This window comes from Microcebus murinus, chromosome 22 (assembly GCF_040939455.1).
Source record: "Microcebus murinus isolate Inina chromosome 22, M.murinus_Inina_mat1.0, whole genome shotgun sequence".
NCBI lineage: Eukaryota > Metazoa > Chordata > Mammalia > Primates > Cheirogaleidae > Microcebus > Microcebus murinus.
This window is the reverse complement of record NC_134125.1, coordinates 19,714,051-19,741,256: the sequence shown is the minus strand read 5'-3', so window position 1 is coordinate 19,741,256 and position 27,206 is coordinate 19,714,051. Positions and strand designations below refer to the sequence as shown.

The 27,206-nt window shown below is 37.4% G+C and overlaps 1 protein-coding gene and 1 pseudogene across 1 annotated transcript in view; both read left to right on the top strand.

Moving 5' to 3' along the window:
• The window catches only part of TTC28 (tetratricopeptide repeat domain 28), a 623,216-nt gene that overhangs the window by 8,156 nt on the left and 587,854 nt on the right, over positions 1 to 27,206 (top strand). Inside the window, exon 2 of the mRNA XM_012763803.2 lies at positions 16,432 to 16,710. Within this exon, the coding sequence (XP_012619257.2) occupies positions 16,432 to 16,710 (279 nt within the window). The remainder of the gene's footprint in view (positions 1 to 16,431; positions 16,711 to 27,206) is intronic.
• Positions 20,444 to 22,986, top strand: LOC105870888 (U3 small nucleolar RNA-associated protein 15 homolog pseudogene; annotated as a pseudogene).

The following is a 27,206-nucleotide window of genomic DNA, read 5'->3' as shown; positions in this document are numbered from 1 at the left end:
GGCCAGTCCTCTTGCAAGAAAGACCACATGTCGCCAGAAAACACTCCTCAAACTACAGAAGCTGGACTTGGAAACTCTCTGTCATCTACTATATTCACTAGACCTTGCACCAGCTAACTACCACTTCTTCCAGGCTTTGGACCACTTCTTGCAAGGAAAAATATTCAATTCTCAATAAACTGTGGAAAATGCCTTTCACGATTTCATCACTGGTCACTCTGCAGGCTTCTTTGCTGTTGGCATAAACAAGCTACCCTTAAGATGGCAAAACTGTGTTGATAGTTTAGGCGCATACTTGGATTAATTGTACTGCTTGTTTGAGATATAAACTAAACTTTTGATTTGAAACTGGACATTTCATATTTAATGAACTAATCATAACTGGACAGTAAAGCAGAAAAAGGGGGGAAGAAATAGATATTATTGTATGGCTCTAATTGGCCTCACTGTGACCACTACAAAAAAACTCTTTATCTCATGGCTATACTACCTCTAGGAGAGAGGACATTTCTGTCTGAAAAACATGCCTTTATTTTATTTATTTTTCCAGAGACAGATCTTGTTTTTTTGCTGAGGCTGAAGTGCAGTGGCACTATAGGCACACACCCATGACACCTGGCTAATTTTTTTTAAATTTTTAATTTTGTAGGGACAAGGTCTTGTTATGTTGCTAAGCTAGTCTCTCAAACTGCTGGCCTCAAGCAATCCTTCTAGCTCGGCCTCCCCAGGTGCTAGGATTATAGACGTGAGCCACACAATGCCCCGTCTATTCCTTATTTTAAGTGATTAATAGTGTAAATTTAATGTACAGTAGTCTGGAATGTGATTTTTTGAGATTCTACTTGATAAATAATTGATTTTTAATGAGGATGTGGTTCTATTTTGTGGATAAAGAGCAGAATTACTAAGAAATAGCAGGTGGTCTAAATAACACAATAGACCTAACTTTGTGGTGGTGTCTTTTTTTTTTTTTTTTTGAGACAGAGTCTCACTTTGTTGTCCAGGCTAGAGTGAGTGCCGTGGCGTCAGCCTAGCTCACAGCAACCTCAAACTCCTGGGCTCGAGCAATCCTTCTGCCTCAGCCTCCCGAGTAGCTGGGACTACAGGCATGAGCCACCATGCCCGGCTAATTTTTTTATATATATATATCAGTTGGCCAATTAATTTCTTTCTATTTTTAGTAGAGACGGGGTCTCGCTCTTGCTCAGGCTGGTTTTGAACTCCTGACCTTGAGCAATCCGCCCGCCTCAGCCTCCCAAGAGCTAGGATTACAGGCGTGAGCCACCGCGCCCGGCCGTCTTTTTTTTTTTTAATTTTTAATTTTTTTTTTGAGACAGAGTCTCACTTTGTTGCCTGGACTAGAGTGCCGTGATGTCAGGCTAGCTCACAGCAACCTCAAACTCCTGGGCTCAAGCAATCCTACTGCCTCAGCCTCCTGAGTAGCTGGGACTACAGGCATGCTCCACCATGCCTGACTAATTTTTTTCTATATGTTTTTTAATTGGCCAATTAATTTCTTTGTATTTTTAGTAGAGACAGGGTCTCGCTCTTGCTCAGGCTGGTTTCAAACTCCTGACCTTGAGCGATCCTCCCGCCTTGGCCTCCCAGAGTGCTAGGATTATAGGCGTCAGCCACTGCACCCAGCCTTAATTTTTTTTTTATTTTTTTTTTTGAGACAGAGTCTCGCTTTGTTGCCCGGGCTAGAGTGAGTGCCGTGGCGTCAGCCTAGCTCACAGCAACCTCAAACTCCTGGGCTCGAGTGATCCTTCTGCCTCAGCCTCCCGGGTAGCTGGGACTACAGGCATGCGCCACCATGCCCGGCTAATTTTATATATATATATCAGTTGGCCAATTAATTTGTTTCTATTTATAGTAGAGACGGGGTCTCGCTCAGGCTGGTTTTGAACTCCTGACCTTGAGCAATCCGCCCGCCTCGGCCTCCCAAGAGCTAGGATTACAGGTGTGAGCCACAGCGCCCGGCCTTAATTTTTTTTTTAATTCAGCATATTATAGGGGTACAAATGTTTAGGTTATATATATTGCCCTTGCCCCAGCTGAGTCAGAGCTTCAAGTGTGTCCCTCCCTAAGACGGTGCACACCACATCCATTATGTGTGTGTATATATCCATCCCCTCTAACAAAATACTGGAATCTCTTTGTAACTGGGCCGTTTATCTTTCTTTTGTGATTGAACTCTGCAGCATTAATTAAAGCTGGAATGGATTCAATTCTTTAGGGCTGAAGGTATTTTGCTTGGTTATTTTGTTTTTAGCAGTTGTACTGGGATGTTTAAGAAATGTAATTTTAAAATAAGAATAAATCTAATCTTGACATTCCATGTTCATGGACCAGAAGATTTAATATTGTTAATATGGCAGTACTCCCCCAGATGTTATACTGATTAAACACGATCCCTATCACAATCCCATCTGCCTTTTTTTTTTTTTAGGCAGAAACTGACAAACTGATTTTCAAATTCATATGGAAAGGCAAGGTACCCAGAATTGGCAAGATAATCTTGAAAAAGAAGAACAAAGTTAGAGGATTCAAACTTCCCAATTTCAAAACCACTGCAAAGCTTCAGTAATCAAGACAGTGTGGTACTGGCATAAGGATAACATATGGATCAATGGAATTGAGAGTCCAAAAATAAACCATTACAGTTATGGTCATTTGATTCTTAATGGTCCGAAGGCCATTCAGTGGGGGAAAGAATGGATTTTCCAACCAGTTGTGCTGTACAATTGGAAATCCACTTCCAAAAGAATGAATTTTGACCCCTACCGCACACGTTACACAAAAATTAAAAATAGATCAAATACCTAAATATAAGAGCAAAAAGAATAAAACTCTTAGAAGAAAACAATGAAGTAAAATCTTTGTGACCTTGGGTTAGGCAATGATTTCTTAGATATAAAGCCAAAAGCACAAACATCAAAAGAAAGACAAATTGGACTTTATCAAAATTAAAAACTTTGGGGAGTCAAAGGACACCATCCAAGAGTGAAAAGGACACCTACATATTAGAAGAAAATATTTACAAACCATATATTTGATAAAGGACTTGTATCCAAAATATATAAAGAACTCATAACTCAATAAAAAGACAATCCAATTAAAAATGGACAAAGGATTTGAATAGACATTTCTCAAAGAGGACATACAAGTAGCCAGTAAGCACATGAAAATGTATGCAGCATTATTAGTTATTAGGGAAACTCACATCAAAACCACAATGAGATACCACTTCACATCTACTAGGATGGCTAAAGTAAAAAAGAAAAAAGTGTTGATGAGGGTGTGGAGAATTTGGAGCCCTCATACACTGCTAGAATGTAAAGTGGTGCAGGTATCTTGGAAAACATTTGGCAGTTCCTCAGAATGTTAAACATAGAGTTGCCATATGGTCAGTAATTTTACTGCTAGGTACATACTCAAGAGAAATGAAAACACTTGCTCACACAAAAACTTGTACATGAATGTTCATAGCTTCATGATTTATAATAGCCAAAAAGTGGAAACAACCCACAAATGCATCAACTGGCACAACACGGATGAACCTTGAAAACATTCTGAGTGAAAGAAACCAGTCACAAAAGTTCACATATTATATGATTATGTGAAATAATTCAGCATAGGCAAATATGTAGAGGCAGAAAGTGGATTTGTGTTTGTCAGGGACTTGGGGAGGAGGAGTAGAGAATGACTGCTAATGGGTATGGGGCTTATTTTAGGGGTGATGAAAATATTCCAAAATTAGAATGTAGTAATGATTGCAAAAGTTTGAATAAACTAAAAACCACTGAACTGTATACATTAAGTTAGTGAATTTTATGATATGTGAAATATATTTCGGTTGGGCTGTAGAAATGAGGAAATTCAATTAGAAAATTAATCTAACCCTTAAAAATCATTAAATTTATTGTCCTTAAGATTCTTCAGCGTTTTTTGTAGTTTTTGTTTTGACTGGAAAAGTTTACCCACGGTTGCCATGGCTGAGAGAGATGAAGAAGCAGGATTCGAGACGGTGGATGAATTCCCTGTTTGCATTGTAGGGTTGGAGTTGACTTGTCCTTATGTGAACGGGAGTCAGAAAGCCTTGAGAACTTCAAATTAAGCAGTAGTTTCTTCCTCGACATGGACATGGCACAGGAGAAAACGGAACTAAGTTTAGAGCTGCTTCTAAGTTCCACCACCACCGACTGCAACATCCTGAGACGATCCAACAGTGCCCCTTGGATCAATGGACTTAGGAATCTCCCTTGTTCTTAATGTCCAGAGATCCCACCCTCAGCCTGGGCAGGAGTGGGACGGACTGACCTGAGGGAGAGCAAACACCCACCCTGAGGTTGACACACATCTGAACTTGAATGCCTGAATGTCGTCTCCTGACAGTCCACCAAGACCTGAAAGCAGCAACCAGTTGGTGTGGAGCACGATCTTTTTCTAACTTTACTCCATCTCTTACCCATTCCTTTGAAGAAACTGAGCATCGTCCCCCTCTTGCCTCCAGATCTTCTGCCATGACTTTAATTTTTGTCTATTCTCTCAACTGTCTTGTCACCTCTGACCTTCACCTCCAAGACATACGTGGTTGTCAAGCAAATAAGTTTGAGCTGGTTTTACACATAGTTTTTATTTGAGCAGAAAGTTTAGGGTACCACAGAAGCTTGATCTCCTAAATTATACATTCTCAATGGGTGATATTTCCCCCAAGGTGGAGGGGGGAGAAAATTGGTTCTTGGGGGAGGTGTAAAAAATGTTTAACTCTTTTTATGTATAAAGCACAGATATACATACGGTACACATAAACAGATATACAGTATGTCTGTGGTGGTAAAATTTTGTGAAGGGGCAGCAATTAGGAGGAAAATGTCTAAAAAGGCTCCATAGAGAACCAATAACAGAAAAAGGATTTAGAAACGTTGCACTAAAATACTGTATTTCATACACCTATCTGAAAGTCTGGTATAACTAAATCTTATTATTTCTTTAAAATTTTATTTTAAGTTATGGGTTGTATATCTTTATAGGGTACATGTGATATTTTGCTACAGGCATCCAATGTGAATTAAATCAGGGTAATTCAGGTATCCAAAGCCTTATTATATCTTAAGTTAGAATTTTTTTTTTTTTTTGAGACAGAGTCTCGCTTTGTTGTCCAGGCTAGAGTGAGGGCCATGGCGTCAGGCTAGCTCACAGCAACCTCAAACTCCTGGGCTCGAGCGATCCTTCTGCCTCAGCCTCCCCAGTAGCTGGGACTACAGGCATGCGCCACCATGCCCGGCTAATTTTTTTATATACATATCAGTTGGCCAATTAATTTCTTTCTATTTATAGTAGAGACTGGGTCTCACTCTTGCTCAGGCTGGTTTTGAACTCCTGACCTTGAGCAATCCGCCCGCCTCGGCCTCCCAGAGAGCTAGGATTACAGGCGTGAGCCACCACGCCTGGCCTTAAGTTAGAATTTTAAGAGGAGATCTTGGATCTATATCATAAGGTTTTCTAGATATTGTAAAAATGTCTGAAAAATTCATTCACTACATATGTTAACTTTGCTCCTCACCTTTTGTGGCATCATCCTAATTGATAGTTGTAATTCATATCATAGAATGTTAGAAAGGAAGCCAGAGATCAGATCTACCTTCCTTGTTTAACATATGAGGAAACTGAGGCCCATAAATCTTCAAAATGACATGATTAGTGGCAGAGCCAGCACTAGGACCTGTGTCTCCTGATTATCCTAAACTAATATTCTGTCCACCCCTAATCAGTATCTAAGATGATAAATTCTTAAACAAATGCAGCCTTTGGATCATTTGAGATAGGAGAGAATATATTGTCACAAAATGAAAAGCAAATTAACAACAACAACAACAAAAAAATACATTACCTTTTTAAACTAGGCAGGTAGAAAGATAAAGGTGGGGGACGCTGCATGTTGTGCTGAGAAAAAGAACATTTTATAAACTCGGGATTTTGCTGTAATCCTATTGTGAGAATAAGGAACTGTTATGGGACCTACTCTTCTGGTAGAAGAGAGAGGTGAGGAGAATGTTGGTTTTATTGGAAGGCATTATGAAAAGAAGAAACAGGTTGAAAATACAAGGGGATAGACCAAGCCTCCTTTCCTAATTCCCCAAGTCCTAGAAGCAAAGAGATCTCAGTTATCCCTTCATACCTTGCTTTATTCTGCAAAAGATTTGAGGGTTTTTTTTGTTTCGTTTTGTTTTGTTCTTAATCATATTAGAGCATAGTTACAGTGTTGAATTCCATAGCTTAAGATTCTGATACATGAAGTAAAATTTGTACAGAAAGGTGTTACTAACATATTTATTTATATAGTAGGAGTTAAAGATATAGAAACTATAAAGTAGACCAAGTCTGGGGACTCTCGTCCATCAAAAAAAAATAATGTAGGAGTGACATTTGACGTGCCTGAGGTCAGGGAACTTGCCCAAATGATCTAAGGGCATATTTTGTGCTGTCATAGAAAGTTTAGGATGTAGTTAGAGAAGTTATTTTCAAGCAAGACGAATTTAGAGTAGGATTACACTGAGCCTTAGTCAAATTCATTTTCATCTGTGCATATATACATAGAGAGCTTGCTTTTCTCACTTTTACTTCCTTGGGCCTAAAATACTTCTTGTCCTGCCTCTTTCTAAACTATACCTGGCAGCAAAACATTCTATTGACAGCTTGCTAAATATTGTTGCGCCTCTTTCAAGTAATTTTCTAATTTTGCTTGATGTTTCTTGTATATAAAGATCCCCCTCTTGCACCAGCATTTGCAGAATTAAATTCCTTAAACTTATTCCTTAAATGTTAACTCTTGAATACAATATTACTGTTTTAAAGAAGTTCCTGAACTGTTTTGTATAGATCTTGTATTAATAAAAGTCCCAATGTCAAAAAAAAAAAAGATTCTTTAGCAAAAAAATAAAATCATTAAAGATATTCTCTTCAGGCCGGGAGTGGTGGCTCATGCCTGTAATCCTAGCACTCTAGGAGGCCGAAGCGGGCAGATCATTTGAGCTCAGGAGTTTGAGACCAGCCTGAGCAAGAATGAGATCCCGTCTCTACTGAAAAAAGTAGAAAGAAATTAATTGGCCAACTAAATATATATATATATATATTTATTTATTTTTTGCCGGGCATGGTGGCGCATGGCTGTAGTCCCAGCTACTTGGGAGGCTTGCTTGAGCCCAAGAATTGCTTGAGCCCAGGATTTTGAGGTTTCTGTGAGCTAGGTTGATGCTACGGCACTCTAGGCTGGACAACAGAGCTAGACTCTATCTCAAAAAAAGAAAAGAAAAAATTCTCTTCAAGTCTTGTCTCCCCCTTGACTTTTATTTTCATGAATATGTGGTGAAATGAGTAGGATTACTTGATCCTGTCATTTACAGCTGTCTTATGGAGAGACAAACTAAATCCAAAACTGATTGTTAAAATAGAGTATATGCTGTGTGTATAAAAAATTTCAAGCATATGGAAAATTGGATTGAGTTCAGTAATAAACCTTTATATTTTCTCATTACTTCAATTTAATAAACATTTCAATACTTGGATATATTTTGAGAAATAGCAGAATAAAGATTTGTGGAGTCTTTTACATCTTCCAAAATAAATTTTCATTAAGCATTTATGTAGCAAATCCCTGAAATTAAGATGGATAAGAGTCTGGGCATGGTGGCTTATACCTGAAATCCTAGTACTTTGGGAGGCTGAGGAGGGAGGATCATGTGAGGCCAGAAGTTTAAGACCAGTCTGCGCAGCATAGTGAGCCACCTGTCTCGACAAAATATAAAAGAATTAGCTGGATGTGGTAGCATGTGTCTGCGGTCCCAGCTACTCAGGAGGTGGACATGGGAGGATTGCTTGAGCCAGGAGTTCAAGGCTGCAGTGTACTCTGATTGCACTGCTGCACTCTAGCCTGGGCAACAGAGTGAGTCCCTGTCTCAAAAAAAAGGAAAAAGAAAAGAAAAAGTCACGTGAACATATTAAGAAATCTGAACTGTCTTTGTAAATAACCTTTTTAACATAAGCATATTAGCTTTCTTGGGTTTTTGAGGTTATTGTGCCAAATTGTAGAAAAACCAAGGAAACTGACAACACAAGATTTTCCCTGTGACCTGTCCTCTCCTAGGAACTTAGTTTCCTAATATTTTGTTAGTGTAATTTGATATTGAAGAATATATATTTAATAAGGCTAGGCACTTAGGTTGGGGTTATACCTTTTATTTTGGAGTTAGCTGGTCACATATTTGGGTATATTCTTTCCCTCTTAGGAATGTGCATGTTACCTTATGATTTTGGAATCCAGGCACATTTGGCCCTGTTTCTTATCATTAAGAAAGTTATACTGCAGCAGGTTGCACAGAAGGTACCAAAACCACTGCCACAATTGCTTCTCTATGTAATATTTGTGTTTTGAGTTCTGTCTGGAATCCATGGGGTTTTAGCTTATGTAGCAACAGGAGTTGTGAATGTTCCTCCACTGTCAAATAATGCTCTTGTTAAATTCATTGCTTCCTAATCTTCACAAAGATTTATGAAAAGCATTTATAATAATTGTTCAAGAAATTGGCCACAAATTCCAAATATATTTAATGAAAAATAAAATTTTCATTAGATATTTAGAAGAACCCTGTAAGTTATAGAGCAATCTTCTTTAAGTATAGGTGTTTCAGACTATTATAGTTAACATTTATATTGTACTTATTCTATGTCAGGTGCTGTTTAAGTACTTTACATATATTAACTAATTTGATTCTCACAACAACCTTATGAAGTAGACACTATTATCCCTGTTTTATGTTTGAGGGAACTGAGGTACAGAGAGGTTAACTACCTAGCTTAAGATCATATAGCTAGGAAGCTGAGTTGCCCTGAATTCTAATTAAGCAACTCGCTCTGGAGTCTGTACTTCTAACCATTGGATTAGACTGTCTTTGATTTATGCGATCACTAAGCAAATAGTGACCAATTATAACTATCTTTTGTATCAATTATATCTGACATAAATTTGTTGTTTTTTTTTGAAACAGAGTCTTGTTCTGTTCCCCAGGCTAGAGTGCCGTGGCATCAGCCTAGCTCACAGCAACTTCAAACTCCTGGGTTCAAGCAATCCTCCTGCCTCAGCCTCCCGAGTAGATGGGACTGCAGGCATGCCCTGCCACGCCTGGCTAATTTTACCATTTTTTAGAGATGTGGTCTTGCTGTGTTGGTCAGGCTGGTCTTGAACTATTGGCCTTAAACAATCCTCCTGCCTTCGCATCCCTAATTTCTGGGATTACAGATATGAGCCACCATGCCCAGGATTCCCAGTGGAATCCTATACTTCTATACTTAGTCCTACATTTCTTTCTCCTTTGGATGATGTTGAATATAGAGAATTATATTTTCATTAATTATGCATTTCTTTCTTTCTTTCTTTTCTTTTTTTTTTTTTTTTTTGAGACAGAGTCTCACTCTGATGCCCAGGTAGAGTGCCATGGCGTCAGCCTAGCTCACAGCAACCTCAAACTCCTGGGCTCAAGCGATCCTTCTGCCTCAGCCTCCCGAGTAGCTGGTACTACAGGCATGTGCCACCATGCCAGGCTAATTTTTTTTCTATATATATATTAGTTGGCCAATTAATTTCTATTTATAGTAGAGACAGGGTCTCGCCCTTGCTCAGGCTTGGTTTCGAACTCCTGACCTCGAGCAGTCCACCTGCCTTGGCCTCCCAGAGTGCTAGGATTACAGGCGTGAGCCACTGCGCCCGGCATAATTATGCATTTCTAAGTTCCTGTTGGGTTGACTTTGTTCGTTTCTAGCACCACTTCTTTCTAATTATCTCATGACAGACTACTTTTACTAATATTTATTTCAATAAAAGATAGCTGCTTTTTCCACATTCTAAGGGTACTGTTCTTTGGGACTGTCAGGAAAAACTGTGAAAGACTTGCACCAAAAGAATTACTGGATGTCTTCAATGGAAAACTAGGTTGTCTGGAATTCAGTGTATCCTTCTGTTTTTATGTATTCATCTGATTTTATGAGGTTTGCACCTTTCACTGTCTTATACATTATAGATAACTGATAGCAGTGCAAGTGATTCTTGTCTGCAGGTATGCAAATAAGTCTTTCCAGATAGAGAGGCAATTGATTTTCTTTCCTTTCTCCTCAGAAAAGGCCAGTTTTGTGTTTAGTATTTAGAAATTCATTTCAGCATTTGTGATTGCTTTTATATACATGATACTTTGAATTCTATGAAGTGGTTGTAATATTTTACTGGGTCACTAATTAGTTAAAGTCTTTGACATGTTCATTTTGTGTTTGTATAAGAGTCTTGATTTTACCTTTACAAAAATTGATATTTTAAAAGGAACAAGGTCCTTTAGTAGTTTTTATTCATAGTTCCCCCTCTCACAAAGCTTATCAAAAAAAGAGGATGTGAAAGTACCAATAAGTTCAGAGAGTAGTAATAGCCTCAGGGATTTTATTATTTGTCATAATTGCTGAAAAATAATGCTTTTAAAATTTAATGGCATATGATATAAATTATTCATGCTTATCTATGTGTTTAATGTTTAAATTACATGTATTTGTAAGTGGGTTGAATTTGAAATTTTAATAATTAATTTTGACCTTGTGTATTTGAATTTCTGTCATTATGAGTAAACAAGCAAAACTGTTTTTGCCATTATCCTTAAAAGACGTTGGCTATTTACCATATAAAATGGTAGTGACTTATTTATAACCATCTCAAGTGAAGAGAATATTGTAGAAGATACAAAGGTTATGAATATTAGAATTATGTTATGATAAATCTCCAAATCAGAGTTTATATTGAATGGTTTATGGTTTAGTTTCTATAGTAGTATTCATGGGCATGAAACTATGGGAATTAACAAGTAAATACAATTTGGGGCTGATCAAATTAGCCTTTCTTAAAACCAAACCTCGGCAGATTACAAAAACTATAAACTAGGAACTGGAATATTTTTAAATTAGCAAAAGTAATGTTGGACATAATTCTATGCAACATCATTCAAGAAAGACAGGCCTAAGTAGTCTTTTAGTATTTCCCAACCCTGGGGACAAAGTACTGTATGATCATAATACCTATTCTGGGAGGTGAATAAAATAGCCTGTTTTTAAATAATTCTGAGAAGAAGTATGTAATGGTTAAGAGCATGGACTTCAGAACCAGACTGCTGACGTTTGAATCACAGTTCCACTGGCTATTAGCTTGTTATTTTCACACTCTCCTTTTTCTTTCCCTCCCTCCCTCTTTTTTAGTCCAGATAAGGATTCACTCTGTCACACAGGCTGGAGTGCAGTGATGTAATCATAGCTCACTGCAGCTTTGAACTCCTGGGCTTAGGTGATCCTCCTGCCTTAGTCTCTCGAGTAGCTGGGCCTACAGGTACATGCCACCATACCTGGCCAATGTTTTATTTTCACTTTTTGTAGAGACAGGTTCTTACTGTGTTGCCAAGGCCGGTCTTGAACTCTGGGCCTCAAGTAATCCTCCTGCCTTGGCCTTCCAAAGTGCTGGAATTACAGGCATGAGCCACCATGCCAGCCTTCCTTTTTGAGAACCAAATTATTTAACCTTTTTGTACCTTTCTTCTTTATCTACAGTGGAGATAATAGTGCTTGTTAGGATGGCTATAATAAAAAAGTCAAAAGGTAATAAGTAATGTCTGGGATGTGGATAAAGGGAACCATTATACACTGTTGTGGGAATGTAAATTAGTACAGCCATTATGGAAAATAGTATGGAAGTTCTTCAAAAGATTAAAAGTAGAACTACCATATGATCCACTACTTCTGGGTGTATATCCAAAGGAAATAAAGCCATTGTCCTGAATGAGGTATTTGCATTTCCCGTGTATATTGCATTATTCATAATAATCAAGATATAGAAACAACCTAAGTGTCCTTTGATGGATGAATGAATTTAAGATTGTGGTGTCCACACACACACACAATGGAATATTATATACCTTAAGAAAGAAGGAAATCCTGCCATTTGCAGCAATATGGATGAACCTAGAGATTATGTTAAGTTAAATTAGCCAGACACAGAAAGACAAATACTGTATGATTTCACTTGTATGTAGAATCTGAAAAAGTTGAACTCATAAATACAGTAATGTGGTTACCAGGGATCAAGGGGTAGGGGAAATGGGGAGATGTTGGTCAAAGGTTACAAACCTTCCGTTATTAGATGAATAAGTTCTAGAGACCTAATGTAGAACATGGTGACTATAGTTAATGTATTATATACTTGAGATTTGCTAAGAGAGTTGATCTTAAGTATTTTTACCACACATATACAAATGATAAGTATGTGGGGTTATGGATATGTTCATTAGCTTGATTGTGGTAATCATTTCACAATGTATAAATATATCAAACATATTATATACCTTAAATATACATATAATTTTTATTGGTCAATTATACCTTAATAAGGCCGGAAAAAATTTATAACAGGGCTAGAATTTTATCACATATGTAATAATTATATGTGGCTGCATATTCTGAGCCCATTTGGCCCACACGTTATTGACATTCCCTCTTTTTTTTTTTTTTGGGAAACAGAGTCTCACTCTGCTGCCTAGGCTAGAGTGCCGTGGCATGAGCCTAGCTCACCGCAACCTCAAACTCCTAGGCTTAAGTAATCCTCCTTCCTCAGCCTCCCGAGTAGCTAGAACTACAGGCATGTGCCTCCTGGCTAATTTTTTCTATATATTTTTAGTTGTCCAGCTAATTTCTTTCTATTTTTAGTAGAGATGGGATCTTACTCTTGCTCAGGCTGATCTCAAACTCCTGACCTCGAGCAATCCTCCTGCCTCAGCCTCCCAGAGTGCTAGGATTACAGGCGTGAGCCACTGTGCCCGGCCCCTCTACCCTTTTAAGATGAGTCAGTCAGAGGGTCAGAGGAAACTATTATATCAGCAATGTTAATATAGGTTGACATCCACATGCTATATGTATATGAAATATATTCACAATATTTTTCTCTATTTGGGAACTCATGAAGGAAGAAAGTATCATAATCAGTTAATTTAATTACATAATTCAAAATTCTATTTTTTGTTATTTCCTTAAGATGTACAATTCATTCTTAAACTCATAGTCTCTGAATTTAATATAGTTATTCCAAGTACTGTGTGTGTGTGTGTACGTATATATATATATATATATATATATATATACGTACACACACATGATCTGAGACATACATGCTAAGATCTTTTTTTCTCTGTCATGGCAAGTTTATCAATTGCAGAAAACATAGAGAAGGACTAGGGAAGTTATATTCATTCTTTTTAATCATATGTAAAACTTACTATTTCTTAGCCTCCTAAGTACCACATAGTATCCTGCTGAGTAGACACAGGCATATTTTGACAAATTAGAAGCTTCTGAGGAGTAATTACTACCATGAATTTTCTTTTAAATTTGAGAATTTGGTGGTGGTGATAGTGGTGCAGTTCTCCTATAGTATTTAGAATCTTTCTACACTTGTACTATATCTCTTCCATGGTGTTTTTCTTAGCTCTTAGAGGCCTTAGTAATAGTTTACACCAGTGTTTCAAGCAATTTCTGGTCTTTCTAGATGCTCCACCAAAAATGTCTTTTCATCTCATAATGTGTGATATCTTCCCTTTCATATTCACAGTATACCAAAAAAAAAAAAATACTAGGTTATTAAGTATGACATGTCGGATTTCCTTAAGTACCAAGTTTGACAGTTGATGTTTCTGACATTTTACTTTGACAAACTTCTTGTTTTATTTTTGTGAAAGTACATCCTCAGTCTTTCAAATGCATATTTTGGCTTGTGATTATCTTTTAAATTCTTTTTAGAGCCATTTTTGTGAAACCATGGATAAATCAAAAATTTGCATTATTTTCGAATATGAGTTCTGTTGTGGAACCAATGCAGTGCAGACAGCTCAAAATATCAATGACGTGTTTGGGAAGAATGTGGCTAATGAATGCACAGTACATTGGTGGCGGTGGTTTGAGAAGTTCCATTCTTGTGATTTTAATTTTGAAAAAGGGCCACATGGGTGACCTGAGATCAAAGTAGATAATGATGAGCTAAAGAAAGCTGTAGTGGAAGTGAATCCATGTCAACCTATGCATGAATTAGGAGCAAGAGTTGACTTTACTACTCCAACAATATCGGACATTTGAAACAAATCAGCAAGGTAAAGAGGCCAGATAGATGGATTCCACATGAATTAAATGAGTGTCAGAAGAAAATCATCTGTAAACTTGCTTTTCTTTGCTGTCACGACATAAAGGCAAACCATTTCTACACCATTTTTTTTTTTTTAGCTTTTCTAGGTCTTTATTTTCTTAAATGAAAAAAAAATGAATATGTATAGTTAGGATCACATTTATCACTTTATATCCACAATGATACTACAAAAATAGCCTGACTCTATGACTTTAATTAATATACTCTCTACACCATATTTTATGTGTGATGAAAAATAGATTCTTTTTGACAATTACAAGCATTTGGCACAATGGTCGGATATGGACGAATTGCTGAAACATGGTCCAAAACCAAATATTCATCCAAAAAAGCTAATGGTGTCTGTTTGTTTGTCCAGTGCTGGTATTATTCACTACAGCTACATGAAGCCTGGTCAATCAATTATAATAGATGTCTATTGCAACGAAGTGGACGAAATGATGATGCTTGCGATTAAGCAGCCACAATTGGTCAATAGAGACAGGCTGGTCAATAGAGACAAGCTGATCCTCTTGTAAGACAACACTCGACCACATTTTGCACAAACAATACTGCTCAAACTATAGAAGCTGGACTTGAAAACTCTGTGTCATCCACCATATTCACCAGACCTTGCACCAACTGACTACCACTTCTTCCAGGCTTTGGACTACTTCTTGCAAGGAAAAATAATTCAGTTCCCAACAAGCTATGGAAAACGCCTTTGGTGATTTCTTTGACACTTGCTCTGCATGCTTATTTGCTGCTGGCATGTACAAGCTACCATTAAGATGGCAAAACTGTTTTTATAATAGATGTGTACTTTGATTAATTGTACTGCTTCTTGTTTGATATATAATAAACTAGAATTTTGATTTGAAATGGGACATTTCATATTTAATGACCTAAATTTCTGAGTCTTTTACCGAAGAAGAAATGTATTTAACTTTGTTCATCCCAGTATCTTGAATACCTATGATTTCCTTGGAACATAATATTGGGTAGCTAGAACCATAGGTACATGCCACTCCACCTGTCTTTTCATTATTTTTTTTAAGTACAGTCATCTTAACATAGTTGAGATTATACTGTTTTTTTGTTTTTTTTTTTTTTTTGGGACAGAGTCTCGCTTTGTTGTCCAGGCTAGAGTGAGTGCCGTGGCGTCAGCCTAGCTCACAGCAACCTCAAACTCCTGGGCTCGAGCGATCCTTCTGCCTCAGCCTCCCGAGTAGCTGGGACTACAGGCATGAGCCACCATGCCCGGCTAATTTTTTATATATATATCAGTTGGCCAATTAATTTCTTTCTATTTATAGTAGAGACAGGGTCTCGCTCTTGCTCAGGCTGGTTTTGAACTCCTGACCTTGAGCAATCCGCCCGCCTCAGCCTCCCAAGAGCTAGGATTACAGGCGTGAGCCACCGCGCCTGGCCTATACTGTTTATATAGGTTTGTATTTTGTTTTTTCCCTAATACAACTTTAAATTGCCAAGGAAATGCCTGAGTACTCTTTTGCATTCATTCATTCATTCATTCTGTCCATCAACATATATGTACTTATATAAATATGAATATATATGTAACTATCCACATATGCATTCAAGGCACTATGTTGGCTGCTTTGAGGAAAGTTTGCAGTCTTTTAGGGCACAAAAATTGACATAATGTAAAGCAGATCAGGAAGAACATTTGTGTTTTTTTGAGGTCCGGATGACATAGTCTGTTTTGTTTTACTGTAAAGGAATACCCGAGGCTGAGTAATTTATAAGAAAAAAGGTTTATTTGGCTCAGGATTCCAGTGGCTGGAAAGTTCAAAATTTTGCATCTGCTTCTGGTGAGGGCCTCATGCTGCTTCCATTCATGGTGGAAGGCGAAGGGGAGCTGGTTTGTGCAGAGAATACATGGCAAGAGGAAGCAAGAGAGAGTGGGGAGGTGCCAAGCTGTTTTTACAACTAGCTCTTGTAGGAATTAATAGAATTCATGGAATCCCTGCTTCCCAAGGGAGGGCATAAATATATTCATGAGGGATCCACCCCCATGACCAAAACACCTCCCATTGGGCCCCACCTCCAACATTTGGGATCAAATTCTAACATGAGAGTTGGAAGGGACAAACATCCAAACCATAACAGAGGAGGAACCCATATGGATTATCTGAACTTTGACAAAGTCTCTTTGTTTGTAGATTCCTCTCTTTGGTGCTAAGACTATTGGCCAGAGAAGTCCTGATGGACCAGTACTGAGCAAAGCTGAATTTGTTGAGAAAGTTCGTCAGAGTAACCAGGCCTGTCATGATGGAGATTTCCACACAGCTATTGTTCTGTATAATGAAGCCCTTGCCGTTGACCCTCAGAACTGCATCTTATACAGCAATAGATCTGCAGCCTACATGAAAATCCAGCAGTATGACAAGGCACTGGATGATGCAATTAAAGCCCGACTTCTCAATCCCAAATGGCCAAAGGTAGAAATTTTATTTACTTTCACAGAATCTTCTGTGCTGGTTTCTTATTTTAATGTAATATTTTATTGATTTAGTGCAGTTATTAATATTTTAATAATCTATACTTTGGCAAAATGTAGATTGACTTCATTGAGTTGGACACTAGGGTAATGGCTTCCTTTTCTATGTTTTGGAAGTGTGCTTTCTCTGTTCAAATTTAATTATTTTCCCATATGTTTGAGATTTTGAATTTTTTTTTTACCTCAGCCTCTTGATAGTATACATTCTAGTTATTTATATAGGTTTTGGACATCTCGTTTTGAACAGGTGTTTTACATGAAGTATGATGATCATGTTTCTTTTCTTCAGTTTAAGATAATTAATTGCCTGTCAATGACTGTTTTCAGAATATTTATTTAGGGAAATTTCTTGTTTTTTCTAATAAATCATTGTAATCCCTTGAATAGTGCAAGACTTGAATTGGTACCTTCGTTTTGTATACACTTTATTTTCAGTGTACCTACTCCTAGCCTAACTCCTAGTTTATTTGGTAAGCAGTTTCTTAAGATGTGACTAAAGTTGGCAGGGAGGGTTGGAGGGAGGAAATGGGGAGATGGAGGTCAGAGGATACAAAGTTGCATATGTGTAAGATGAATAAGTCAAGAGACCTAATGTACAACTTGAGGACTATAGTTAATAATACTGTATTGTATTCGGGATAATTGCTAAGAGAGTAGGTTTTAGATGCTCTTTACAACACACAGACACAAAAAGGGTTACCATGTGAGATAATGGATATGTTAAGTCACTGGACTATAGTTACCATTTAATTATGTGTAAGTATACAAAAACATCATGTGGTACACTTTAAATATATACCAAAAACACAAACAAAAAAACAAAAAGAACACAAAACAATGTGGCTGAAGTGTTTTGAGATATTTTCTATAGACCCATGAAGCCATTTGATCCCATTTTAGCTTTCTGTTGGATTAACAAAGGATAATGGATATATTTCCTAGAGATTTAAAATAGTTTCTTATTGTCTTAATAGTCATATGTCATCATACTTTATCCTTTGACTCTAGGAGATCATTTTTGGCCTAATTTAGTGGAATTTCCAGTATTGCTGCTGCCTCAAAAAGTGTTTACTATTCCATAATTCTCTAAAGGATTTCTTTTATAACCATAATTATTATAAATGAAACAAAGCTATTTAGAAATATTGTATATGACACCATTTGGGAGTTAGAACGCTGTTTTCAAAGGGCATACCTAGGTTTGACTTCTTGCTCCTCTATTCTTTTTTTTTTTAAGGGATGGGTCTCACTCTGTCACTCAGGCTGGAGTATAGCAGTGTGATCATAGCTCAATGCAGTCACTTATGGGCTCAAGTGACCTTTCTGCCTCAGCCTCCCGAGTAGCTAGGACTATAGGCAACACACCACCACACTTAGCTAAGTTTGTTTTTTCTAGAGAGATGGGGTCTTGCTATGTTGTCCATGCTGGTCTTGAACACTTGGCCTCAGGCTATCCTCTCACCTCATTTTCCCCAAAGTGCTGGGATTACAGACCTAAGCTACCATGACCAGCCCCTGATCCTCTATTAATGACAGTGTGGCTTTGAGTAAATCTCTTTACCTCTCTGAAGTTAAGACAAATGGGGATAATACCTATCTTAGAAGGTTATTGTTTAAGAATTAGAGATAATTTGTTACTTTTACAGAGATGTTTGGTAAGTAATAGCTATGATTGTGACATTTTTACTGAAGGTTCAGATTTGTAGATTATTCTAGCAAGGCTTGGCCTCCCCTCCCCCCACCCATCACAACTAAGGTTGATGCAGTCAGCCTTATAAATATAGAACACTTAATTTTCAAGTTAAATATCATTTCTTTTCCTTTTTTTTTTTTTTTTTTTTTGAGACAGAGTCTCACTCTGCTGCCTGGGTTAGAGTGCTATGGCATCAGCCTAACTCACAGCAACCTCAAACTCCTGGGCTCAAGCGATCCTCCTGCCTCAGCCTCCCAAGTAGCTGGGATTACAGGCATGCACCACCATGCCCAGCTAATTTTTTCTATATGTTTTTAGTTGGCCAGTTAATTTCTTTTTATTTTTAGTAGAGATGGGGTCTCGCTCTTGCTCAGGCTGGTTTCAAATTCCTGACTTTGAGTGATCTCCCCGGAGTGCTAGGATTACAGGCGTGAGCCACTGTGCCCGGCCTTTCCTTTTTTTGATCCACTTATCTTGGATCCTTTCTCTATCGAGAACATCTTTAAACTTTTATCTTTTCATTTTTCTGTGTCATTTTCACTTTCTCCTGTCACTTTTGTGGCACAAAAAAAAGGGGCTAAAAAAAGTGTACTTTCAGTCAGGTACAGTGGCTTGCTCCTGTAATCCCAGCTACTGGGGAGGCTGAGGCAGGAGGATTGCTTGAACCCAGGAGTTTGAGACCAGCCTGGGCAACATAGTGAGATCTCTCTCTCTCTCTTTTTTTTTTTTGAGACAGAGTCTCACTCTGTTGCCCAGGCTAGAGTGAGTGCCATGGCGTCAGTCTAGCTCACAGCAACCTCAAACTCCTGGGCTTAAGTGATCCTCCTGCCTCAGCCTCCCGAGTAGCTGGGACTACAGGCATGTGCCACCATGCCCGGCTAATTTTTTCTGTATATATCTTAGTTGGCCAAATAATTTCTTTCTATTTATAGTAGAGACGGGGTCTCGCTCTTGCTCAGGCTGGTTTCGAACTCCTGACCTTGAGCAATCCACCCGCCTCAGCCTCCCAGTGAGGTAGGATTACAGGCGTGAGCCACCGCGCCTGGCTTTTTTTTTTTTTTTTTTGAGGCAGAGTCTCACTCTGTTGCCCAGGCTAGAGTGCCATGGCATCAGCCTAGCTCACAGCAACCTCAAACTCCTGGGCTCAAGCAATCCTACTACCTCAGCTTCCCAAGTTAGCTGGGACTACAGGAATGTGCCACCATGCCTGGCTATTTTTATATATATATATTTTTAGTTGTCCAGCTAATTTCTTTCTATTTTTTTTTTTTAGTAGAGACGGGGTCTCACTCTTGCTCAGGCTAGTCTTGAACTCCTGAGCTCAAACGATCCACCTGCCTCAGCCTCCCAGAGTGCTAGGATGATAGGTGTGAGCCACCACGCCTGGCCAAGACTCATCTCTTAAAAAAAATGCACTTTTACTATTATAGAAGAGAAATCAGCCTTATGGGATAATTTCTATTAAGTTTGTCTCTGATTTTTCTCTTCATCAGTGAGGTTATTCTTTCTTTAAAATGTGCACTAATATTTCAGCTCTATATGTAGCTTTAAGCAAACCTAACTTAGGAACATCCATAAATATTTAAAATATAGAGTTCATTATCGAAATCATAATAGAATCTTTCTAAACAGTATGGTAATGAAATTAATTGAAAAAGAAATTTTACCGCTGCATAAAAATGTTTCATTTTATAAAAACTTGATTTTATACTTATTTTTCTAGGAATATGCTCATGTAAAAGAAGGTTCTCGGTTCTGTTCAGTGTGTGTGGGCGGCTGCTTGGGGGTCTGTGTGATTTTGCGTGAGTGACCCAGAACAGTCCAAGTTAGGGAGCTGGCAGAATCCAATTAATTGTCCTAGGAGCCGGGTGTCTTGGTGGATCCTTGGGGCCCAGCAGAGACTTAAGGCAGAGACACTAATTACTTCTAATATCAATTCCAAACTATTGTCCCTTAGACAACAGTGCAATTATATGAAATTATGTCTGGTTACAAGCCTTGTAGCTATTCAGACATATCCTATACTTGGTGAAAAAAATCACCCAAGATACACTATATTGGAACAACTATAAGACCCCTGTTCAGATTAAGGAATTTGGTGCTGTATCAAAAGTAGACTTTTCTCCTCAGCCTCCTCAAGAATTCACATTTATGGCCGATACTCCCAAGAGCCTATAAAAACCTTTTCTCGATTTAAAGATACAGCATACTGTGCGACTTTTCGACAGGATGGTAAATTGCTTGTGGCTGGCAGTGAAGATGGTGGAATTCAGCCTTTTGATATAAGTGGGAGGACTCCCCTCAGGCGGTTTGAAGGCCATACAAAAGCAGTTCACGTGGTAGATTTTACAGCTGACAAATACCATGTGGTCTTTGGGGCTGATGACTATACAGTTAAATTATGGGATATTCCAAACTCCAAAGAAATTTTGACTTTTAAAGAACATTCTGATTATGCGAGGTGTGGATGTGCTAGCAAACTTAACTCAGATCTCTTTATAACAGGATCATATGATCATACTGTGAAGATGTTTGATGCACGAACAAATAAGAGTGTTCTCTCTGTTGAGCATGGGCAGCCGGTGGAGAGTGTCCTGCTTTTTCCCTCTGGAGGTCTTCTGGTGTCGGCAGGAGGTCGTTATGTTAAAGTCTGGGACATGTTAAAAGGAGGACAGTTGCTAGTGTCTTTGAAAAATCATCATAAAACTGTGACATGTTTATGTCTAAGCAGCTCTGGACAGAGGTTACTTTCTGGCTCACTGGTAGGAAGGTGAAAGTATATAGCACAGCTTCCTACAAAGTAGTCCACAGTTTTGATTATGCAGCTTTAATTTTGAGTCTTGCCCTTTCACATCAAGATGAGACAATAGTTGTAGGAATGACCAATGGAATACTAAGTGTTAACACCGAAAATCTGAAGTGAAGAAGGATTCTCTTCCCAGGAGAAGGCGGCCCACATATCGAACCTTTATTAAAGGAAAAAATTACATGAAACAGCAGGATGACATTTTGATCAATAGGCCAGCAAAGAAATACCTAGAATTGTATGACAGAGATCTGAAACATTTTTGGATCTCTAAGACACTTGACAGAGTCCTTGAGCCTACTTGTACAATAAAGACACCTGAGTGAGGTTACAGTTTCCATCATAAAAGAGCTAAATCGAAGAGGAGACCTTGCAAATGCCCTTGCAGGTCAGAATGAAAAGGAAATCAGTCATGCTCTTAATATTTTGATAAGGAATCTTTCTCAGCCAAGATTTGCCCCTGTTTTGATCAATGTTGCTGAAATAATTATTGATATATATCTGCCTGTGATTGGTCAGTCCCCTGTATTTGATAAAAAGTTTTTGGTACTTCAAGGACTTGTAGAAAAAGAGATTGATTACCAAAAAGAACTACTAGAAACCTTGGGGATGATGGATATGCTTTTTGCTACCATGAGAAGGAAAGAAAGCACTTCCATGTTGGAACATACATCTGATGGATTTCTAGAGAAAAAGAAGATAGAATCATAGTGTTTGCTTAGTAAGACATATAAGAACTCCTAACTTGGAATACATTTGACTCTATTAACTATTGGAAAAAGAATCTCTTTGATACATTAAAAAAAGCATTTACAGAAGCAGTTCTATGGAAGAGACTGGAATAATTATGATTAGAAAATAAGTACCTGTTTTAAGAAATGGTTTTCCATGTAATATTTTGAGTTATTTGTGGCATCTTCAGCTAGAAGATCTCAGTTGTCTTGGTTACAGGGTATGTCTACCTTGCATGAGTTGATATTAATTTTATATAGCAAAGTTCTGTCAATATTTAGGTGGCCATTGAGATAGGAGTTCAAATAATGAACCCTCTCTGGAGAACATTCCAACTAGGAATCCTGCCAAAGGAATGGAGCCTGGTTTTTTTTTACTTCTATTCTGGAAAACAACAACAAAAAATGGCAACAACAAAAAACTTTCTTCATCTAATCAGTGCCTTTGGGATTGCCAGGCCGTTACTTAGCTTGCCTCCACCTTGTTTATATTGTCGTCTTAGATCACATTCCCTGCTTCAGCTAGTAATAAGACTGTATCTGTTCCAATGTGGCCAATCAGTAGTCTGCTCTAAATAGTTGGCATTAGCTACATATATATTGAGAGTGTGATAAGGCAGATTTGATACCTGAAAAGTATGCTGTCTATCCCAGGCTCTTTTTATTTCTTTAATCTTGACTACACAGATAGACCTTATTAGACTACTTTTTCCCGCCTTCAATGTGTAGCCTTTCTGCAAAGTTTTTACCTTTATCAGATCAGGGAAATGATAAAATTTGTCATTTTTCTTACAATAAATAACCTTTCAGCCTATCTTACTATGTTTGGAGCTTATTTTGTAGCTATCTAAACCCTCTGAAAGCTATTTAATTTGTATTTAGAATTTTTTCTCTATTTTTCACAATCATCTTGTGTTTCAGAACCCCAAACTAGAGCAATATGCTTTGAAAAATAGTTATTTTTGAAACTTCAATGTAAAGCACTATTTTTTTTTTTTTTTTTTTTTTGAGACAGAGTCTCACTTTTTGTTGCCCAGGCTAGAGTGAGTGCCGTGGCGTCAGCCTAGCTCACAGCAACCTCAAACTCCTGGGCTCAAACGATCCTCCTGCCTCAGCCTCCCAAGTAGCTGGGACTACAGGCATGTGCCACCATGCCCGGCTAGTTTTTTGTATATATATTTTTAGTTGGTCAATTAATTTCTTTCTATTTTTAGTAGAGACGGGGTCTCGCTCAGGATGGTTTCGAACTCCCAACCTCGAGCAATCCGCCCGCCTCAGCCTCCCAGAGTGCTAGGATTACAGGCGTGAGCCACCGCGCCCGGCCCTAAAGCACTATTTTTTAAATAGAGATTCTTATTTTCTTCTTGGCTTTCTGAGATGTATCCATTTCTGATGGATAATGGATGGCTAGTGACTCCTAGTACACTGATTTCAAAATTACTACCTCTCCCACCTTCCCCCAATTCTTACCCAACTGGAGTAGGTAATAATCTTTAGGGAAAAATGTTTTGAGCTAGAAGAACCCTTAGAGGAAGGTTTCGTCATGGGAATTTTTCTCATAATTTCACTTCTAGAAATTCAGATTTTTTTTTAAAGCAGAAAAAAGTGGGATACTTAACATGTTCTATTAAGGACATATGTTCAAAAATATAGTCTAGTTCCCCTTTCAAGAATTGATTTAAACAATTATACAGCACAATGGCTTGTAAGAAACCAGGAGTTTGCTTCCCTAAGTAATTAAGAGATTGTCAAGATCAGAAGCTGTGTTTTCAGGTTGAGATGAGTTAATTTATTTAAATAAAATTTCCATTTAAAAGCGTTTTTAAAAAGTTAACTTCATAAGTATTCTGATAATTTGCATACTAGTATAAACAAGTTGAATTCTACCTAAATCTGTAGCTGCCACCAATTTTGTAACATGTGACAAGGGTTTTCCCATGTTATATTATTTGATTCTCACCACAAGTATGGTAGTATTCTCATTTACCATTGAATTAACTAAAGTAGTTGATTCACTCTTGAAGTCCCCAAGCTTCAGTTCCTCATCATCCCAGCATTGTGAACTGGTTTGCCTGCTGGGCCCTAAACTACTCATTTCTCTTTAAGAAAACTTCACTGAGTGCTACAGTTCTCAAATGAAATATATAATGATTACAAATTTTCAAGAAGGTCAGGAAACAATTCCCTTGGTCAGGAATACTTTTTTGTGTGTTAAGTTCAGGAGTAGTTTTTGTATGCATTGAGACAAACTGTAGCATTTGCTATATTAATTGGCATAGCACAGTATGTGACATTGGCCTTAAGATTCTAATTTTAAATGTCTGACAAATTTTTAGACTTGTGACTTTAGTTGGAAGGTATTGGTAAGCCTGCGAAAATTCTGAAATGTTTCAGAAAACTTGGAAAGTTACTATATATTTAATTTATTATATTTATAAGAGTTAAGCACTTGGCAAGGTTTTGCTTATTGGGTCATGCATTTGAAGTGCTTTTAAAAAGAGAATTACATTTCTTGAATGTATAAATGCTATTAAGTTGTTTGAAGGAATTTGAATTGTAAATGGGACTGTTAAAAGTCTATCCAATTTAAATGAATTCTACCAAACATTAATTAAAGACTCCCTTGAAGTAAAAAAAAAAAGAGAAGGTTCTCTTATATGCTTTTGTCATAAAGATATTTCATGAAATTTTACCAATTCTTTTTTTCTTTTAATTTTGACCTTTCTAACTCTGCCTTTTTCATTAGTGTGCTTTGCCTTTATAAAGTATTCTTATGAAATATTATTATTATCTAGTTTGATGTGGGAAAAGCTACCTTCCAATTTCTGTCTTTCTCCTTAAGTATTAATTTTTCATGTAAAGATTCATAGGCTCCAGAGTAGATGGAAAGTCTTTTATTCGTGTGTGTTTTGTCTGAATGAAAGAATGGTTTTGCTGTGATATAGGTTGCAAAAGAGGTATGAACAAAGCACTATGAGAATACCTCAAAAGCAGTAAGTCCAGTCCTATTACTAAGTTATGATACCTTATCTCCAACTGCTTGCTAGATGTTTTTTCTTTGGCTTCTTTTTATATTCGTTCTTTTTTCTGTCCTGTTTTCTTAAATCTTAGACTTACCCAAGATTACAAAGATTTTCTCCTATGATTTCTTCTAGAATTTTTATAATCTTTACCTTTAGATCTATAATTTGTTTTGAGTTAATTTTTTGTACTGTATGAGATAAGAGTCAGGTTAATTTTTTTTCCTATATAGATAGCCATAATCCAGCAACATTTGTTTAAAAGACTATCCTTTCCCTATTGAATTTTCTTGGCACCTTTGTCACAAATCATTTGATCATGTAAATATGGAGCTATTACTGGGTTCTGTATTTCATTGATCTTTATGCCCTTTTTTCTTTCTTTCTTTTCTTTTTTTTTTTTTTTTAAGAGACAGGGTCTCCCTCTGTTGCTCATGCTGGAGTGTAGTGGCATAATCACAGCTCACTGCAGCTTTGACCTCCTGGTTCAAGCAATCCTCTCACCTCGCACTCAGCTTCCTGAGTAGCTAAGACAACAGGTGTGTGCCACCACACCCAGCTAATTTTATTTTCTGGAGAGATGAGGTCTCACTATGTTGCCCAACCCAGGCTTGAACTCCTGGCCTCAAGTGATCCACCTACCTTGGCCTCCCAAAGTGCTGGGATTACAGGCATGAGCCACCATGCCTGGCCTAAGCATCTCTCTTTATGCTCTAACCATAATGTCCTAATTATTGTAGATAGTAAGTCCGACATCAGGTATTGTAAATCCCCCAACCTTGTTCTTCTTTTTACAGGTTGTTTTTGCTATTCTGTGTCTTTGCATTTCTATGTAAGGTATAGAATCAGCCTATCAATTTCTTCAGAAAACTTTCCTGGATGTTAATGAGATTGCATTATATTTTTAGACCAATGTGGAGAGAATGCCATCTTTGCACACCATCAGTTATTAGTCTCAGTTATTTTCTATATTGTTGGGCATTTCTCTTTCACTGTTTTCTGCTCTTTATTCTTTTTCTTTCTACTTATTTTGCATTTAATTTGCTTTCTTTTTCAGTTCTGAAGATGGGAACAAAGGCCATTGACTTTAGATCTTTCTTTTTTCAAAAAATATGAGCATTTAAAGCTGAACATTTCTCTCCCAGTACTGTTTTTGCTGCATCTCATGAATTTTGACATATATTTTCATTATCATTCAGTTCAGAATATTTTCTAATTTTCCTTGTTAATACATCTTTGATCCATGGATTGTTGAAAAGTTTGTTGTTTAATTTCCAAATATTTATGTTTTCTTATTGTTGATTTCTTTTTTTTTTTTTCTTTTGTACATGACAGCTCAAGAAATTATTGTTGATTTCTAATTTAATTCTATTGTAGTCAAAGAACATATTCTTTATGCTATTAATGCTTTTAAATTTACTGAGGCTAGTGTTATGGCCCAGCATATGACTTTTCCTGGTTCATCTACCATGAGCACTTGGAAAGAACATGTATTCTGCAGTTGTGAGGTATAGTTCTATAGATATCAATTAAGTCAAGGTGGTTGATCGTATTGCTCATATCATCTATGTCTTTGATGACTTTTTAAATCTAGTTATTCTTTCAGTTGCAGGAATTAACTTTAAATCTGCAGCTAAGATTTTGTAATTGTCTATCCATTTAATATTGTCAAGTTTTGCTCCATGTGTTTTGAAGCTATATTATTAACATACAACATACTGTTTGTCTCCTTGGTGAACTAATCCTGTCATCACCATGCAATTTATTTGTTTGTACTATTCTGATTCCGAGCCAGAAAGACTGTTTTTCTCTATCAGCGTTTCTGTTCCCCTCACCATTCTGACTGTACTTGACCCTTGAACCTTGAAAATGGAAACTCACTTCACAGCTCTCCCAGAATCTGCCTGTTTTTCTTCACTTTCCAGTGTTTTCAGGTAGCTCTTTTTATATTATGTCTAGGTTTTTTTTTTTATTTTAATTTTTTCTTTCATTTTGTTCTTTATCCAAATCAGGATCTGGTAGTAATCTGGTAGTAATTTTTGTCTTAGAATCTATTTTGTCTAGGCCAGGTGCCGTGGCATGCACCTGTAGTCCCAACTACTCAGGAGGCTGACATGGGAGGATCACTTGAGCCTAGTTATGGGAGTCCAGCCTGGGCAACATAGTGAGACCCCATTTTAAAAAAAA